At 40.7% G+C, this 19,489-nt stretch overlaps 1 protein-coding gene across 1 annotated transcript in view; it reads left to right on the forward strand.

Moving 5' to 3' along the window:
* RNF150 (ring finger protein 150) overlaps positions 1-19,489 on the forward strand; it is a 280,841-nt gene that overhangs the window by 166,948 nt on the left and 94,404 nt on the right. Inside the window, exon 3 of the mRNA XM_040250469.1 lies at positions 18,148-18,219. Within this exon, the coding sequence (XP_040106403.1) occupies positions 18,148-18,219 (72 nt within the window). The remainder of the gene's footprint in view (positions 1-18,147; positions 18,220-19,489) is intronic.

A 19,489-nucleotide genomic window follows, 5' to 3' on the forward strand; every position in this document is an offset into this window, starting at 1 on the left:
GCTCCCCCATCCCTGGGATTCTCCAGGCAAGAACACTGGAATGGGTTGCCATTGCCTTCTCCAATTACATTTATTTATCCAGCTCCTATCAATGAATGTGTTTTCCCTTACCAAAAAACAAAACTGAGCACACACACACAGATGTGCGTGTGACACAGCACGTTTGTGAGTGTATCTGTATGGTAAATTCTGAAAGTTTTATAGCTAGGGCAATGGCATGTGTGTTTTACATTATAATGTGCTGTGCTTAGTTGCTCAGTCATGTCCGACTCTTTGAGACCCCATGGACTGTAGCCCATCAGGCTCCTCTGTCCATGGAATTCTCCAGGCAAGAATACTGGGCTGGGTTGCCATTCCCTTCTCCAGGGGATCTTCCCAACCCAGGGATCAAATTCAGGTCTCCCACATTGTAGGAGGATTCTTTACCGTCTGAGCCACCAGGAAAGCCTTTAAACTATAATGGATACTGCCAAATTGTCTGCCAGAAAGGTTGAACCAATTTATACATGAACCAGCAATATAGTAATACTGATACTAATATAAACAACATTCGTGCAGTAGTATATTAATACTGCTTATACTAACATAGGGGGCTTTCCTGGTGGCTCAGTGATGAAGAATCCACCTGCCAGTGAAGGAGATGCAGGTTTGATCCCAGGGTCAGGAAGATCCCCTGGAGAAGAAATGACAAGCCATTTCAGTATTCTTGCCTGAAAAATCCCATGGACAAGGAGCCTGGCAAGCTATAGTGCATGGGGTCACAAAGAGTCGGACACGACTTAATGACTAAACAACAAATACTAATATATACAACACTATACTAATAACAAGCACTGTTTCCAGTATCCTCATCATATAAATGTTACGGCTTTTTTCATTGTTTGTGATTTAATAAGATAAAATGATATCACATGTTTCTGATCACAAGTTCCATTAAATAGAAAAAGTTAGTTTTTTTCCTATGAAGTATCTGCTTATATTATTAGATCACTTTTCGGTTGAGTTGTTGGTCACATTGACTGATTGTATAAGCTCTTTACTGGTCAGAGTAGTTAACTCTTTGTGGGACTGCTGCAGATTCCATGTTTTTCCTCTAAACTTATCATTGTCTCTGATGTATCTTTGGGGTTTGGGGCCATGCAGAAATTTGGGGGTATTACATAACTGAATCTACCAATTTTTTATAGCTCCCAAGTTTTATATCATAAGATCTTCCATAGTCCAAGCTTATAGAAAAACAGTATTTCATCCACTGCCTTTTTTTCACTTTCACAATTAAAACTCCATTCTACAGAGAACTTATTTTGACTTAAAGAATCACGTACAGAGCGAACGTTATTTTTTTTTTTTCAGATTGCCTACTGGATTTTGTAACTGGTGTTTGTTGAATAATCAATCTTTTCCTTCTCATATGCAGACCTCCCCCATTTAGCATATATTAAAGCTCCATATGTATTTGGTTCTGTTTCTATGCTCTATAAAATATAGCTTTAATCTGTCTTTTCACATTCTGATACCATACTCTTTTGAATATTTTAGCACCGTACTATGCCTCATATCTGTTCATGCTAATCTTCTTTCATTGCTCTGTCTTCGCTTTTTTCATGTGTATCTTTGTATGAATTTAGAATCACTTTAAGCTAGTTTTTTTGTCTCCCGCATTGTAGGCAGACGCTTTACCATCTGAGCCACCAGGGAAGTCCAGAGTAATTTAGGAATCTATAACCTAATGATGTTGAATCTTCTTATCTAAGAATGATATATGTTTTCCTTTTATTTAACTATTCTTTTTATTCCCTAATAGCATTTTAAATATCCTCATTTAATCTTGCACATAAGAAATGTTTATTCCTAGTTCAGTGTGTTGCAATTATTAATGAAATCTTTTTAATATGGGAAGGTTTTTGATTTTTGTTTATTTTGCAAAATTAATAAATTTAGTAATTTATGTATTCAATAATTTATTATTTAAAATTTTATTATCTTAATAGTGATATTATGTAGTATATATTAAATACAGGCATGTTATATGAGCTCTCAATATATTTACATATATAATCTTCTTAATAACCTTATAGTAGATAATTTTATTGTCCCCATTTTACAGAGAAGGAAACAGAAAGTTTAAATAACTAGCCCAAGGTCACAAAGTTATTATTTAATAGAGACAGCAATTGAACCAATATCACAGCTTCAGAACATATGCTCCTAACCAGTACATTATACTGTTTGTAATTGTTTGAATTAGTCTACCAGGATTACACTAATAATATGCAGTCACTGATAATATATTACTTCTTTCAAATTTTCAACCTCCTTTTTTCTTCTGTTGTCTAATTTCACTGACTTGTGTCTCTAGAACCAACTAAAGTAATAGTGGTAATAGTGAGCATACTACACTTCATTCAGTATTTATGGGAGCATTCTGAGTTTAATGGATTGTTTTTATCATTTCTCAATTTTATTGTTTCCCCATGCAGTCTTCTAGGTCAAGATATATATTTAACATGTTATGCAAATGTAAGGAGAAGGCAATGGCACCCCACTCCTGTACTTTTGCCTGGAAAATCCCATGGATGGAGGAGCCTGGTAGGCTGCAGTCCATGGGGTCACTAAGAGTCAGACATGACTGAATGACTTCACTTTCACTTTTCACTTTCATGCATTGGAGAAGGAAATGGCAGCCCACTCCAGTGTTCTTGCCTGGAGAATCCCAGGGACGGGGGAGCCTGGTGGGCTCCTGTCTGTGGGGTCGCACAGAGTCGGACACGACTGAAGTGACTTAGCAGCAGTAGCAGCAGCGGCAAATGTAAACATAGTCCTATTTTATTCAGAGTTTTAATCAGGAATGTATTTTTAATTTTAACAAATGCCTTTCAACAGCGATAGTTCTGACTTTTCTCTTTTGATCTATTAATAGTAGTTTAAATTAATGGATTTCCAAATATTGAGCCATCTTGAATTTCCAGTACATAACTAATCTAATGTGTGCTGAATTGTTTTGTTCATACTTACTTAGTACATTATTTACTTTTTGCCTTGATATGCATGTGTGAAATTTGCCTGTAGTTTACTTATTTTTTTTTAGTGTTGCTGCCCCAAAGTTGTGGGGGGTTTTTTTTTGTTTTTTTTTTTTTTTACTTTATTTTGCTTTACAATACTGTATTGGTTTTGCCATACATTGACATGAATCAGCCACGGGTGTACATGAGTTCCCAATCCTGAAACCCCCTCCCACCTCCCACCCCATATCATCTCTCTGGATCATCCCCGTACACCAGCCCTAAGCATCTTGTATCCTGTATTGAACATAGACTAGCGATTCATTTCTTACCTGATAGTATACATGTTTCAATGCCATTCTCCCAAATCATCCCACACTATCCCTCTCTCACAGAGTCTAAAAGTCTGTTCTGTATATCTGTGTCTCATTTGCTATCTCGCATAGAGGGTTATCATTACCATCTTTCTAAATTCCATATATATGTATTAGAATACTGTATTGGTGTTTTTCTTTCTGGCTTACTTCACTCTGTATAATAGGCTCCAGTTTCATCCACCTCATTAGAACTGATTTCAAATGTATTCTTTTTAATGGCTGAGTAATACTCCATTGTGTATATGTACCACAGCTTTCTTATCCATTCATCTGCCGATGGACATCTAGGTTGTTTCCATGTCCTGGCTATTATAAACAGTGCTGCAACGAACACTGGGGTATACGTGTCTCTTTCAATTCTGGTTTCCTCAGTGTGTGTGCCCAGCAGTGGGATTGCTGGGTCATAAGGCAGTTCTATTTGCAATTTTTTAAGGAATCTCCACACTCTTCTCCATAGTGGCTGTACTAGTTTGCATTTCCACCAGCAGTGTAAGAGGGTTCCCTTTTCTCCACACCCTCTCCAGCATTTATTGCTTGAAGACTTCTGGATCGCTGCCATTCTGACTGGTGTGAAATGGTACCTCATTGTGGTCTTGATTTGCATTTCTCTGATAATGAGTGATATTGAGCATCTTTTCATGTGTTTGTTAGCCATCTGTATGTCTTCTTTGGAGAAATGTCTGTTTAGTTCTTTGGCCCATTTTTTGATTGGGTCATTTATTTTTCTGGACTTGAGCTGCAGGAGTTGCTTGTATATTTTTGAGATTAGTTGTTTGTCAGTTGCTTCATTTGCTATTATTTTCTCCCATTTGGAAGGCTGTCTTTTCACCTTGCTTATAGTTTCTTTTGTTGTGCAGAAGCTTTTAATTTTAATTAGATCCCATTTGTTTATTTTTGCTTTTATTTCCAGTATTCTGGGAGGTGGATCATAGAGGATCCTGCTGTGATTTATGTCAGAGAGTGTTTTGCCTATGTTCTCCTCTAGGAGTTTTATAGTTTCTAGTCTTACATTTAGATCTTTAATCCATTTTGAGTTTATTTTTGTGTATGGTGTTAGAAAGTGATCCAGTTTCATTCTTTTACAAGTGGTTGACCAGTTTTCCCAGCACCACTTGTTAAAGAAATTGTCTTTAATCCATTGTATATTCTTGCCTTCTTTGTCGAAGATAAGGTGTCCATATGTGTGTGGATTTATCTCTGGGCTTTCTATTTTGCTCCATTGATCTATATTTCTGTCTTTGTGCCAGTACCATACTGTCTTGATGACTGTGGCTTTGTAGTAGAGCCTGAAGTCAGGCAAGTTGATTCCTTTGGTGTTTTTCTTTCTGGCTTACTTCACTCTGTATAATAGGCTCCAGTTTCATCCACCTCATTAGAACTGATTTCAAATGTATTCTTTTTAATGGCTGAGTAATACTCCATTGTGTATATGTATCACAAAATTACTAGAGCTAATCAATGAATATAGTAAAGTTGCAGGATATAAAATCAACACACAGAAATCCCTTGCATTCCTGTACACTAATAATGAGAAAGTAGAAAAAGAAATTAAGGAAACAATTCCATTCACCATTGCAACGAAAAGAATAAAATACTTAGGAATATACCTACCTAAAGACCAGTTCCATTCTTCTTTCTCAGGATTGCTTTGGCTATTCGAGGTTTTTTGTATTTCCGTACAAATTGTGAAATTATTTGTTCTAGCTCTGTGAAAAATACCACTGGTAGCTTGATAGGGATTGCATTGAATCTGTAGATTGCTTTGGAGAGTATACTCATTTTCACTATATTGATTCTTCCAATCCATGAACATGGTATATTTCTCCATCTATTAGTGTCCTCTTTTTGATTTCTTTCATCAGTGTTTTATAATTTTCTATATATAGGTCTTTAGGTAGGTATATTCCTAAGTATTTTATTCTTTTCGTTGCAATGGTGAATGGAATTGTTTCCTTAATTTCTTTTTCTACTTTCTCATTATTAGTGTACAGGAATGCAAGGGATTTCTGTGTGTTGATTTTATATCCTGCAACTTTACTATATTCATTGATTAGCTCTAGTAATTTTCTGGTGGAGTCTTTAGGGTTTTCTATGTAGAGGATCATGTCATCTGCAAACAGTGAGAGTTTTACTTCTTCTTTTCCAATTTGGATTCCTTTTATTTCTTTTTCTGCTCTGATTGCTATGGCCAAAACTTCCAGAACTATGTTGAATAGTAGCAGTGAAAGTGGGCACCCTTGTCTTGTTCCTGACTTTAGGGGAAATGCTTTCAATTTTTCACCATTGAGGATAATGTTTGCTGTGGGTTTGTCATTTATAGCTTTTATTATGTTGAGGTATGTTCCTTCTATTCCTGCTTTCTGGAGAGTTTTTATCATAAATGGATGTTGAATTTTGTCAAAGGCTTTCTCTGCATCTATTGAGATAATCATATGGCTTTTATTTTTCAATTTGTTAATGTGGTGAATTACATTGATTGATTTGCAGATATTGAAGAATCCTTGCATCCCTGGGATAAAGCCCACTTGGTCATGGTGTATGATCTTTTTAATGTGTTGTTGGATTCTGATTCTAGAATTTTGTTAAGGATTTTTGCATCTATGTTCATCAGTGATATTGGCCTGTAGTTTTCTTTTTTTGTGGTATCTTTGTCAGGTTTTGGTATTAGGGTGATGGTGGCCTCATAGAATGAGTTTGGAAGTTTACTTTCCTCTGCAATTTTCTGGAAGAGTTTAAATTTGTCTTTATGTGTTTATTTCTGAGACTGCTGGGTCTTCGTTGCTTGTGTGGACTTTCTCTGGTTGCAGTTAGTTGGGCGCTCCTCTTTGTTGCAATACTCTCAACACAGGCTTCTCATTGTGGTGGCTTCTCTTGTTGTGGAGCACAGCTCTAGAAGCACTGGCTTCAGTAGTTGCAGCAGGCAAGCTCAATAGTTGCAACTCATGGGTTCTAGAGCACTGGCTCAGTATTTGTGATGTCCAGGCTTAGTTGCTTCGTGGCATAAGGGATCTTTCTGGACCAGGGATCGAACCCATGTGCCCTGCATTGGCAGGTGGATTCTTATCCACTACACCACCAGAGAAGTCATGGTTTACATTTTTTCATGTTTAGGCAAGAGTGCTACTGGTTTTTAAAAAAGAATTTGGAGATTTTGTTCCATTTTCTTTAGTTGGGTTGTAGTGTCCAACATGGCAGTCACTAATCATGTGTGACTATTTAAATTTAAATTAATTGTAATAAAATTAAATTTAAAACTGTGTTCCTCAATCATACTAGCTACATTTCCAGTCACTTCTGGATGGCAGGGCATAGATAGGACATTTTCATCATCATGGAAAGTCTTGTAGGATGGCCTAATTCTAGAACATTTTAAAGAGTGTTGGAAGAAGGTTAAAAGCATCTGCCTGCAATGCTGGAGACCCAGGTTTGATCCCTGGGTTGAGAAGATCCCCTGGAGAAGGAAATGGCAACCCACTCCAGTATTCATGCCTGGAGAATCCCATGGATGGAGGATCCTGGTGGGCCACAGTCCATGGAGTCGCAAAGAGTCAGACACGACTAAGTGACATCACTTCACTTCACTTAATGTATTATAGGGTTTCCATGATAGTTGGTAAAGAACCCGCCTGCAATGCAGGAGACCCCAGTTCAATTCCTGGGTGGGGAAGATCCCCTGGACAAGAGATAGACTTCCCACTACAGTATTCTTGGGCTTCCCTTGTGGCTCAACTGGTAAAGAATCCACCTGCAATGCAGGAGACCTGGGTTCGATCCCTGGGTTGGGAAGGTCCAACTGGAAAAGGGAAAAGCTACCCACTCCAGTATTCTGGCCTGGAGTATTCCATGAATTGTACAGGCCATGGGGTCGCAAAGAGTCAGACACAACTGAGCAACTTTCAGTTCACTAACGTGTTTTAGATTTTTTAGTAAGCCAATAAATTCAAAGTTGTTTTAGGAGGACAACTCTTTGACTTTCTATTTATTTTATGAAAACTCATCTGTTTAAATTTTCTATAGAATCTGGAACAATTTTTTAAACATTTTTATTGCTTTTTTTGACTCTCAAAATGATGCATGTTTGTTGTAAAAATTTGGCAATCAGAAAGATACAAAAAGAAAACAAATCACTCATCACCCTACTGACTTGTTAACAATTAAGAACATTACCTTCCAGACTTTTAATTCCATATGTATACATATATTCAGTAAATTGTTGTCATATGTGTGTTATGTATGCATGAGATACAGACACACATTAGACATATAAATTTGTGTGATTATTTTTATTAAGTGGTGAGCATTTCCTCCATCATTAAGTAATATTTAAAACATGATTTTTAGTAGCTACATAGTAGTCGGGTTCTACCTCTTAACACAAGTGAGCAAGTTACTTTATGCTTTAGTTTTCTAAAGAGGAATATGCTTTCTTTTTTCAGTTATAGTGAGGATTAAATGGCTTAATGTATTTTATATTTTAAGGTCCCTGAGCATAATTACTCACTTACAGAGCTCTCAATGAATGATATCATTATTACCATCATATAAATTCCATAACCATTACATACAGTTCCAACTTTGATACTTTTACTGAATATTCTTGAATTTAAGTGGATGCATTACCAGTTAGACACAAGGCAGTGAAACTAGATATGGAACAAAAAATAAGTTCAGTTCCACTGGTTCCTAAAGGTTACATTTGAAGAACCTGTACAAATATAAATCAGTTATCACAAAGATACTTACCAGCTGATCCAACAATGATAGAGATGGTACCCCTATCTTTTTGAGTCTAGAGATAATCCAAGCAGTCTTTGGGAAATTGAGGCAAGGATGAAACTTTTAGTCTTGAATTAGCTGAGTAACTGTTTCCAATGCTAGTTTTCCTTGTGCAGGTAGATATAGATTGCATGTCTGTCTTGACATGTGCAACTCTGTGATGTATGTGAAAAGTAAATTAGAATAGATGGCATGAAGTGGATGAGGTTTAAGTTTTTACTCTGCTCCCTTTTTATTAACTTTCCTTGAATTACAGGATGCTACCTTTGGTTCACTTAGTGAATTTGGATCATGCTGAAAGCACTATTTCTTGATCAAAATGGACATCATACTTTAGCCCTTTTATGAATGAAATAAGGATCTATAACTTCCCTAAGACAAATATTTCTCTTTTGATGGGGAGTGCTTCGTTTCAGTCAACAGAAAGTTACAGCTGTATAAGCTATAGCTTTAGTAAGCATCAGGTAAACTGAAGTCATTTATTTTTATTGAAGCATTATTGGCCCTTCCAGAAAGAGGAACTCTCAGGTTAGGTGTTGACTCACAGTCTAAAATGGACTATCAAAGGCATTAATGTTACATTGGTGAAGTATCTAGCCATCCCGGTATGTAATTGAGAGACTGAACTTGAAGTAGCGAGAAGCACTCCTCAGTCTCTGCCTGGCTTGGCGCAGGTCACACTTAGAGGAAAGTTACCATCATCTTACACGATCTTTAGCCCTTTCAGATCATTTCAGTGTAGCTTCCCATGGAGTAAGATTTGCTGGATGTTCTTTATGGTGGTAATGTCACTGCAGCGCCTTTAAGATGATGACATGGAGGATTAGGGCCACATCTTAAAATGGAGAGGGAGACTTGACTGGTGTGGCATGTTTCCTAAAGAAACTGTTCCAAGATGGTGCTAGTGTGTGGTGATAGTTAAAGACAGAGCTTTGTAGTCAGGTGGGTCTGGACCGCAATCTTTGCTCTGGCAGTTTCTAGTGATGTGATCTTGTTTGGGTCCTTACCTTTCTGTGCCTAGATTTCCTCACGTGTAAACTGGGAATCCCCACAGGCTTGATGCAAGGACCCAGCGAAAAAATGCGTGTAGGTTATCAGAGAGTTTTTAACAAGATAGCGTTTTTTTTGGAATATAGAAAGGTTTATTGCAGGGCCAGTCAAGGAGAATGGGTGGCTCATGCTCAAAAAAAACCCCAACCTGCGTTGTCTTTAATGGGTAAAGCATCTCTTAGAAAACAGTATTTCCCTCCCAGATTTAAATAGGGCAGGTTCTTACATAACTCACATATAGTTAAGTCTGGATAGGGGCTTTGTGTCCCAGGTGACACAGTTTGAAATAAAATGGAATTATTTTTCCAGAGTTATTGGGGAAAGGAGGACATATCAGTAGATTACAGACAAAAAAAACCCCTGGCATTCTTGGAAAATACCTTCCCATGCAACAGTGTGCACACTGTTTTTAGAAAAAGGCAAAAATAAAAGTGTTCATTTAAAAGTGAGTGTTCGCCACCCCCGCTTCAGACTCTTTGTCAACTTCCCTCCCCATAGCTCTCCCCAGAGGAAACAAGCCTTAGCACTTCCATTTCTATGCTTCCAGAAGTTTCTGTGTCTATAAATAAGAAAAGTTCCTTTCCGCATTCATTATTATACATACACAAGGACTCTGCCTTCACATGGCAATATATTATAGTGGCATCACAGGAAATACACATAAAAAACAGATATGAGCCCACTTGGAGGACTGTGCAGGAATCAGGATAACAGGTGATGGGTTTGGACTAGAGTGAGCGAGATGGAGAAGCCAGATGGGCATCAAATTAGGGCAATATTTTGAAATTCCGTGGATTCGATGTAGCATATAAACCAGTTATCCTAGTTTGAGGTGAGGTGAGGTGAAGTCGCTCAGTCGTGTCCGACTCTTTGCGACCCCGTGGACTGTAACCTACTAGGCTCCTCTGTCCATGGGATTCTCCAGGCAAGAATACTGGAGTGGGTTGCCAGTTCCTTCTTCAGGGGATCTTCCCGACCCCGGGATCGAACTCAGGTCTCCCGCATTGGAGGCAGACACTTTAACCTCTAAGCCACCAGTGAGATTCTATCCTAGTTTATACCCGCTATACTAGCCTTGGGCTTCCCAGGTGGCGCTAGTGATAACGATCCCACCTGCCAATGCAGGATATGGAAGAGACACAGGTTTAGTCCCTGGGTGGGGAAGATCCCCTGGAGGAGGACATGGCAGCCACTCCAGTATTCTTGCCTGGAGAACCCCATGGACAGAGGAGTCTAGAGAGCAACAGTCCGTAGGGTTGCGAAGAGTCAGACAGGACTGCAGCGACTCGGCACACACATGTACTAACCTAATTATTAATAACCCCCCACTTTATTCTCACAAGCGTTCCAGTTTAGATAATAATCATATGGTTATCTTATGTGTGAGGGAAACAGAAGAATCAAGGGTGCAATTAGGTCAGTTCCTGCAACATTAACTGAAATAGCAAAAGCAGAAAAAGAGGTCTAGAAGGGCAGAGAAACCAGAAATGGGGTATGGAGATAATAAACTGTAGAAACCAACACAATGTTGTAAATCAACTATCCTTTAATTTTTAAAAGCAAGCAGATACTAAATAAACATTGAAAAAAAAAAAAGAAGCCTATTAGATGGAGATGCCTGGTAGGTATTTGATACACAAGCTGAGAATTTAGGAGAGAAGAGGTGGAGGTGGCAATATAAGAGTTATCTGTGTAGAGATGCCATTTAAATGGTCAGGACAAGGTGAGTGCCTCCTGGAAATGGGCATCCAGAGAAGAGGCCTGAAGACAGCCGGGTATACACTTGTGCCCCAGTCTTGCTCCCTCCATCATATTACTTTATGTATTTGCTTTATTTTCTTCCCAGTTCTTGTCACTGTTGGAAACCATTTCCTCCTTGCCCTGTACCTTCCTCTGCCCCACAGGCTCTCTTACGGAGTTGAAGCAAGGGAGCTGGTTAGCAGAGACCACACACAGCCTCGTGCTCTCTCTGGATCCAGTTAGTTCTCCTTGGCTCAGGGTCACTGCTCTGCTGTGGCTTTCACTCATATCGGTTATCTTTGATGAAGCTCTGTCCTCTTTTCTCCAGGGCCAGGCTGCTTGGGGACCTTGCCGTCAGCCAGCCTGTGGATGCCTGAGTCCAGTGTCTATTTCAGGCTCCCTATCCACAGAGCTCACAGAGGCGGCTGGACCCCTGCACTCCATTCCTGAACAAATCCTGTGGCCCGGAAGAGCCCATGAAAGCAGCCCATAAAAGTGTTAGGGTACAGGTTGGCTCAGAGCACACACGGGACCCTTAGGTGGGCTGCTTTTCATAATGTCACATTCCAGCCAACAGAGTCTCAGCTCTGACCAAGCCCAGACTTCTCTGCTACATAATCAAACATAGACCCAGACATAAATGGGACCCTCTCAGACAGCTAAGTGAGGATCTAGGATACTACCAAGGCTAATGTGTTAGGAGCTGGAACCTTGTAAGGATGAATAGAGTGTTTGCTATCTAACTCTGGTTTTGGAGCAAAGTAGAATCAGAGACTTGGGCAGGGCAGGGTCATGAGACAGAAGGACAGTCCAGTGTAAGGAGAGCTTAGGAATCTTGGGAATCAGGAACTGGATCTAAATCACAGATATAGAAACAGTGGTCCAGCCCGCTGGGCAGAACGAGGTGAGAGGAAGTGAGGAAATGGTGCGGAGGCACACGAAGCCTTTTCTTTCACACTCTCACCTATAAAGTGTGCAAGGACACTCGAGTAAAGGTGGCACGATGGTGTGGGAAGGGGAGATGCGGCCCACCACCCACTCTCACACATGGAGAACCCCATGAACATTATGAAAGGTTCTATATGATTAAGAAAAACATCTGCTTCCTGTTGAGCGCATGGCAAGGCGACTTCTACATGCTAGACCATGCATCTCTGTCTCCTCACGAGTCCTCATGATGGCCCTGGATCGGCACTGTAAGGAAGCGGCACCCTGATGTCACCAGGGTGAACTCGTACCCAGCGTTGCCCAGATACCTCTCAGATCAGCCCTGAGAGCCCGGGTTCCCGCGAGGGCTGCAGATGAGAAACCACACGTATAAGGACTGGAGGCATTGGCTACCTGGCCATTCTACTCATCTGTTTGAGAACTGGCTGCCTGATATCAGGATCATGGTTTCTGTTTTTATTTTATATTGGAGTGTAGTTGATTAACAATGTTGTATTGGTTGTAGGTGTACAACAACATGGCTCAGTTATCTATTATTTTTCAAGTTCCTTTCCCATTTAGGTTATTACACAATATTGAACAGAGTTCCTGGTGCTATGTGGTAGGTCCTTGTTGGTTATCCATTTTATTTTTTAAAAAACTTTTAATTTTGCATTGGGGTACAGCTGATTAACAATGTTGTGATGGTTTCAGGTGAACAGAGAAGTGACTCAGCCATACGTATACATGATCCATTCTCCCCCAAACTCCCCTCCCACGCAGGCTGCCACATAACACTCAGCAGAGTTCCCTGTGCTATACTTAGGGCCTTGTTGATTATCCATTTTAAATATAGCAGCGTGTCTATGTCAATCCCAAACTCCCAATCATAGTATTTAGAATTTTAAGGGGACGCTAGATGTAATGAATTTGAAAGAGAGAGATGTTAAGTGATTTTGTTTTCCCCAAGGGCACACAAGCAGGTTTTTTATTTCAAGGCAGGGTGGCTTCCAATGATCAAGCTCCCTCCGCAATATAGGTCCTGAGGAGCACTGACCCACAAAGAGGATCGCCAGCCCCTCCGCCAGTCACAGCAGGAACATGAGGAATGCCCGACCATGCTACTATGTGAAGACTGGCCCTTTGGGGCTTTGGAAATAAAGATTAGTTGCTAGGCCCTTTGTCATATCTATTTTGAGATTCTCCACCTCAGGGAGCTTCCCAGAGGATGCTAAGGGGTCTTCTTCATTCTACCAACTAATGACCTCTGTGTCCAGGGACCTCTTTTTGAACCTTGAGCTGGGGAGCCAGATCCGACACTCTTGATCCTGAGCACCAATATGCACCGTGGGCCGCCCTCCCCTTCCCCCAGGATGTTAAGAAGCCCTGGATACCTCATTTCCCAGCTGTGCCACTTTGGCCGCTATCCACTGATTCTTTCCCTGCTAATAGGAACCCTGAGTGCTGTGTGCTAAGTTGCTTCGGTCATGTCCAACTCTTTTGCAAACCTGTGGACTGTAGTCTGCCTCTGTCCATGCAATTCTCCAGGTAAGAATGGTGGAGTGTGTTGCCATGCCCTCCTCCAAGGAATCTGGCAGACCCAGAGATGGAACCCATGTCTCTTATGTCTTCCGCATTGGCAGGCAGGTTCTTTACCGCTAGCGCCACCTGGGAAGCCTCTTATAGAAAGCCCCTGGTGGTAAAGCAGTGCCAGTGGGCAGCATTCCTGCCATCTTTGTGGCCAGTGAGCCTGCCTTGGGCCATGTGCCAGGACTTTGTCTCACTGTCTCTGAGGATATCCCACCTCAGACACAGAACTGGACCTGCATTCTGAGAACCAAGGGACTCCTAGTAGATAGCAGCTTCTTCAGATATCAGCAGATCAGATAAACTGAATCTGGTTCTTTCTTTTGTTTTTCATAAGCAGTATTGCCTCTGAGGCCAATCCAAGGAAACCAGACCTGTGTTGTATTGTTTTGCCTGAGGTCAGGTAATGGCATTCAGCCAAGCTTTCCTGAAAGAGCTCCCTCTCCCTGAGAATGCCTTCTTCTGTTATTTGCATGTCCATGGTCCATGCCCCTTGGGTTTCTTTTGCACATCTTGGTGCTGAAGTTTTGTTGGAACCAAAGAAGTAGTGGAATTTAAAACAAACTTGGACTTCACAAGGAAAGAGAAAGGGGAGGGGATAGAAGTGGGCCAGGTATCTGCCATCAAAGGAGGGTCTGTAGGTGGTGATGCTTCTGTCTCCTAAAGAACAGGAACCAAAATGGTCTCTGATTGATGTTGGCTGGAAGAAGCTCAGAGCCCTCAGGGGACACAGAGCAAGTATTCGGTGAGGTCACTAGCCATTGATTTGCTATGTTTCCATAATTCAGGTCTCAAGGGATCTTTGCCTCCCAGTTCTGTTCTGTATGGATGACAGTGATGAGCTAATAAAGCTGGAAACAGCATAAGTTTACATACCGAAGGTTACTAATAAGGGGAATTAAGGCCTAGGCTATTTAAGTGACTTGGCCTAAGTCACACAGTGAGTAACAGAAACAGGAGCAAAAGCTGAGTTTCCTAACTCCCAACCATTGCCACTTCCTCTACGATTCTTCCCATAAAGAAGAACCCTGGGACTTAACTGGTCATCCAGTGGTTTAAAATCTGCATGCCAATGCAGGGGACACAGTTCGATCCCTGATCCAGGAAGATTCCACGTGCCGAGGGGCATCTAAGCCCATGCACCGCCACTGCTGAAGCCCTCGCGCTCCAGAGGCTATGCTCTGCAACACGAGAAGCCGCCGCAGAAAGAGGCCCACACATCACAATGAAGAGCAGCCCCCGCTGGCCACAACTAGAGAAAGCCCGTGCGCAGCAGTAAGACCCAGCACAGCCAAAATTAAGTAATTAACTTTAAAAAATGATGATGATTTTACCCCGTGCCACGTGTGCATAAGCAACTGTAAGCCATCAGCCTGTGGGGTCACCATGCCCACCAAAATAGTCCGCATCTTTTATCCATCTCTCTAGACGGATGGAGGCGTGACCTACATCATAGAAATTGATTGGACTGGCTGTGCAGTGATCTCTGTCCCATCCAGCAGACCTGGGAGGATCATTATTATGTAGGAGAGCAAGTGAGGAAGTGTCAAGAGTCAGCTGTGGCCACATGAGCCTTCACACGGCTGGGACAATTCTGTTTACGTCTATGATGTCCTCTCTTCACCTAGAACATGAAAACACCTAGTTATTTTTCTGCTTGGTTATGATGGTGATGATAATAATCAATGACTGTAAAATACAGCTGTCAGGGAAAAAGGGGGGGGGCAGTTACGATACGGAATTAGAGCTTCCCTGGTGGCTCAGATGGTAAAGAATCTGCCTGCAATGCGGGACACCTGGATTCGATCCCTAGGTCAGGAAGATCTCCTGGAGAAGAGAATGGCAACCCACTCCAGTATTCTTGCCTGGAGAATTCCATGGGCAGAGGAGCCTGGAGGGTTACAGTCCATGAGATTGCAAAGTCAGACATGACGAGTGACTAAGCACATGATACAGATTTATTCAACCAAATGAACTAGGAGGAACATAAGCTCAACTTGATGCTGTGTTTTGGCATACTTATTTCTAGTTTTTTCTCACCTTGACTGTATTTCTCTTTATAACCCAGAGAAGGACAAGAGAGGAATGTCTTTATTTTTCTCAATTTCTTAAGTACTTAGGAGCTAACTGAATTATACATTTTGTGTTGAATTGGAGTCTGTCATTGTTTACCATCCTTGTTGGTATTTATGTCAGACTTTAGTTATCTAATAAATGGTTCTGTGTTTATTTTCCATAAAGCTGTTTATCTTCATTATTGTCAAGGAACCAATAACCTTGGTAAATATTTTCTCTTACCTTTTTCAATCAAATTGATGGGTACATCTAATTACCAAGATGTCTCAACTCCTGACACTTTTTAAGGAAAAGTGCAATATGATTTGAATCTGGTGGGGTTAGAGAAAATCTGTAGGAGTCCCCTGGAGAAGGGAGAGTAATCCTTACCTGAAACAAAAGGCCCACAGAAACCTGAGGTGGTCCCTACGTCTGCCTGAAGTGGTCCGTACGCCGTCTATTGGCATCGTATCACTGCATTTCTGAGCACCACAAAGGAAAGAGTCTGTTTTGTGATGGACTTTGGTTTCAGTCTCTCGATTCTCTGTTCAGACTGTGTGTAAGACTTGGTCTGAGCACAGCCTATAGACTTCCCACTCACTTATACTCAGCGCAGTTAAAAACTCAAAGATTTAAGAGATCAACTGCGGAAGTAACAACTACCTTATTTGGGCCATTTTATTAAGAATGTTTATGTCTTTCTCTGATTAGTTTGCATTTTAGAAATCCAAACTAGTTGTTTGAAAATTGTTGAAAATGAGACAATGGTTTTCATCCAGAAGTTAGTATTCCTGATTTTCATGTCACTTAAGAAGAAACGGAACCATGCTTATATTGACAATATTTGGCTGCCTGCAAATGGTCATAGCATTTTTAAAAACTTTACAGTGCTTTTCCTTTTATTTTGTTTGTCCAGAACTCCTATAGAAAACAAAAACAAAACAAAACCTAGTTCTGCCAGATCCCTTAGTTATCATCTATATCTCAGAAGCTGGTTTTCCGTATTTTCCAGCTATCTAGATCATCTCTTCTTCCCCTGGAAGTGCAGACTTTATATCCTTCATCAATCTCTGCCGAAATATGATCCTTTTTCTCCTCAAAAGACATATATGTAAGTTTTGCTTACCTGTCCTAACTCTGTGATATTAAACAGTTTACTTAAGTCCCAGTTCATTCTATAAAATAGTATTTTCCTCATGGGGTTGTTGTAAGGGAAAGCTGATATTGTATATAAAGTTTTAGCATGGTACTTAGGATATGTTAACTGTTCATCACATGCTCAGTTGCTCAGTGATGTCCAGCTCTTTGCAACCCCAAGGACTGTAGCCTGCCAGGCTCCTTTGTCCATGGGATTTCCCAGGCAAGAGTCCTGGAGTGGGTAGCCATTTCCTCCTCCAGGGGATCTTCCTGACCCAGGGATTGAACCCATGTTTCCTGCTTTGGCAGGCAGATTCTTTACCACTGAGTCACCAGGGTAGTATGTGCTATTTTAAAGAAAAGAGAGACACTTGAGTGTTATTTCAAAAGGAACAAAGTTAATGAAAACATGTAATTATTCTGCTTAAATGTTTGCCCCATTTATCTTAGTCCTTCAAGTATGTTTCACTGCTGCAAACGCACATCTGTCACAAACTAGAAGTACACGTGCCTAAGAAGATAACAACATGTGGAAAATTTACAAGCATACAAGCAAACTGATTTTTTTCCTTGAAAGATTAAAACATAAATTTCTCCCCATCTTCTCCCTCTCCCACTCTTCCAAATTGCTCTATGATTGCATTACTGCAGAGGTCATTAGGATAGAAACTTTCTCTATTAAAAAGAAAAAGAGTACATAATACATTGTTTCGTAACATGAGTGATGGTAGTTACTCAGGTGTTTGCTTTACAGTTATTTGGTAAACTGAATATGTATGCTTTATGTATTTTCCTATGTGTGTACTCACACACACAATGGAGATGAAATGGCATATAAGAAAGTGATGGGATAGAATTTGTTGTTGTTCAGTCACTTAAGTCGTGTCTGAGTCTGTGACCCCATGGACTGCAGCACACCAGGCTTCCCTGTCTTTCACTATCTCCCAGAGTTTGCTCAGATTCATGTCCGTTGAGTCTGATGCTAGATAGAATAGTACAAACCAAATAGAAGTCTAGGTTGGATATATATATAGCAAAGCAAACTGCTTAAAATTCCAAATTGAAAGGAATATGAAAGCAATAAACCCTGATTTTGAACAAAAGATGAAAACTGTTCCAACTACTCCAGACTGGCTATCTCCATGTCACAAACTAAGTGGCTAGAGTGGGACAAAGTATGGAACTTTTCTTCTTCTCTGCATGGATACGACCTGCACTGGAGTCACTGTGGGACAAAATCTTCCCATGTCATCTTCCGTTTGCTTAACATCAGGCATGAAGAGCTTCTCTCAATGACTGAACTCTTTAATAGACCACAGGGAGCCAAGCCACTTTGCACAGAGGTCACTGCCCCATCTCCTCCAGCCCTCTTCATTAACATTCCTGCCACTTGTGCATGATTTCAGAGATAGCTGCCATGGTTTACTGAATGCTATCAGAGACGAAGTTAAGAATGAGAAGTCTTTATTACTAACGAGCAGCTTTTGGTTTTTCAGCGTCGACTGGGAGATGCAGCAAAGAAAGCAATCAGCAAGCTTCAGGTCAGGACCATCAAGAAGGGTGACAAGGTAACAGCCTCTTTTCTTTTTGTTGTTGCTATTGTTCAGTTGCTAAAGTCATGTCTGACTGTTTGCGACCCAGTGGACTGCAGCATGCCAGGCTTCCCTGTCCTTCACTGTCTCCCGGAGTTTGCTCAAACTCATGACCACTGAGTGGGTGGTGATGCTGTCCAACCAAATCATCCTCTGCTGCCCCCTTTTCCTCCTGCCCTCAATCTTTCCCAGCATCAGGATCTTTTCCAACGAGTTGGCTCTTTGCATCAGATGGCCGAAGTATTGGAGGTTCCGTTTCAGCATCAGTTCTTCCAATGAATATTCAGAGTTGATTTCCTTTGGGACTGATTTGTTTGATCTTCTTGCAGTCCAGGGACTCTCAAGACTGTTCCCCAGCCCCACAGTTCAGAAGCATCAATTCTTTGGTGCTCAGCCTTCTTTATGGTCCAACTCTCACATCTGTACATGACTGCTGGAAAAACCATAGCTTTGGCTATATGGACCTTTGTTGGCAAAGTCTTTTCTTTTTGGTGAGGAACTATTTAAAGCTTCTAAGTTTCCTAGCAACCAATGTAGATAAGAAGATGAGGAAGGGAAATACATGCTAATAGTTTTCCTATAAGCATCTGTTATTATGCCCAACATTATTAAATATAAGTTAAGGCAGTTTGTAAAATGCATGCAATGGGACCATAAAGTCTGGAGGAAAAAATATGAGAAATTAAAAAGTAAATTTAGGAAAAGTAGATAAAACCAGGATGAAATAGTACACAGGTTCATTACCTGAAATGAAAAACAGACATGGGTCCAAAATTTAGGTTGGGGCTTTCTGGCAGCCAGTGCAAAGGAGAAAATATTCAACATTCAAATGAATCTGAATACCTTATTCCAGTGTCCCACTAGATAAAAATGAAATGCCTGTTCCTGGAATTATGACTTAAGAAAATTTTTCTATGAATCTTTGCACAAAAAGCATTTTTAGGTGCTAAGTGATGTATTCCACTTAAGTCTGCAGTTAATGCTGATGGCTCAGTGGTAAAGAATCTAATGCTAATGCAGGAGATGTGGGCTCAGTCCCTGGGTCAGGAAGATCCACTGGAGAAGGAAATGGCAATTCACTTCAGTATTCTTGCCTGGAGAATTCCATGAACAGAGGAGCCTGGTGGGCTACAGTCCTTGGGGTCACAAAGAGTCGGACATGATTTAGCAACGAAACAACAATTTAAAAAATGCAAGAAGCATATTTAGTCCCCCTAAAACCGAGTTTCCAGAACCCCAAAGTTAT

This window comes from Oryx dammah, unplaced genomic scaffold (assembly GCF_014754425.2).
Source record: "Oryx dammah isolate SB20612 unplaced genomic scaffold, SCBI_Odam_1.1 HiC_scaffold_12, whole genome shotgun sequence".
NCBI lineage: Eukaryota > Metazoa > Chordata > Mammalia > Artiodactyla > Bovidae > Oryx > Oryx dammah.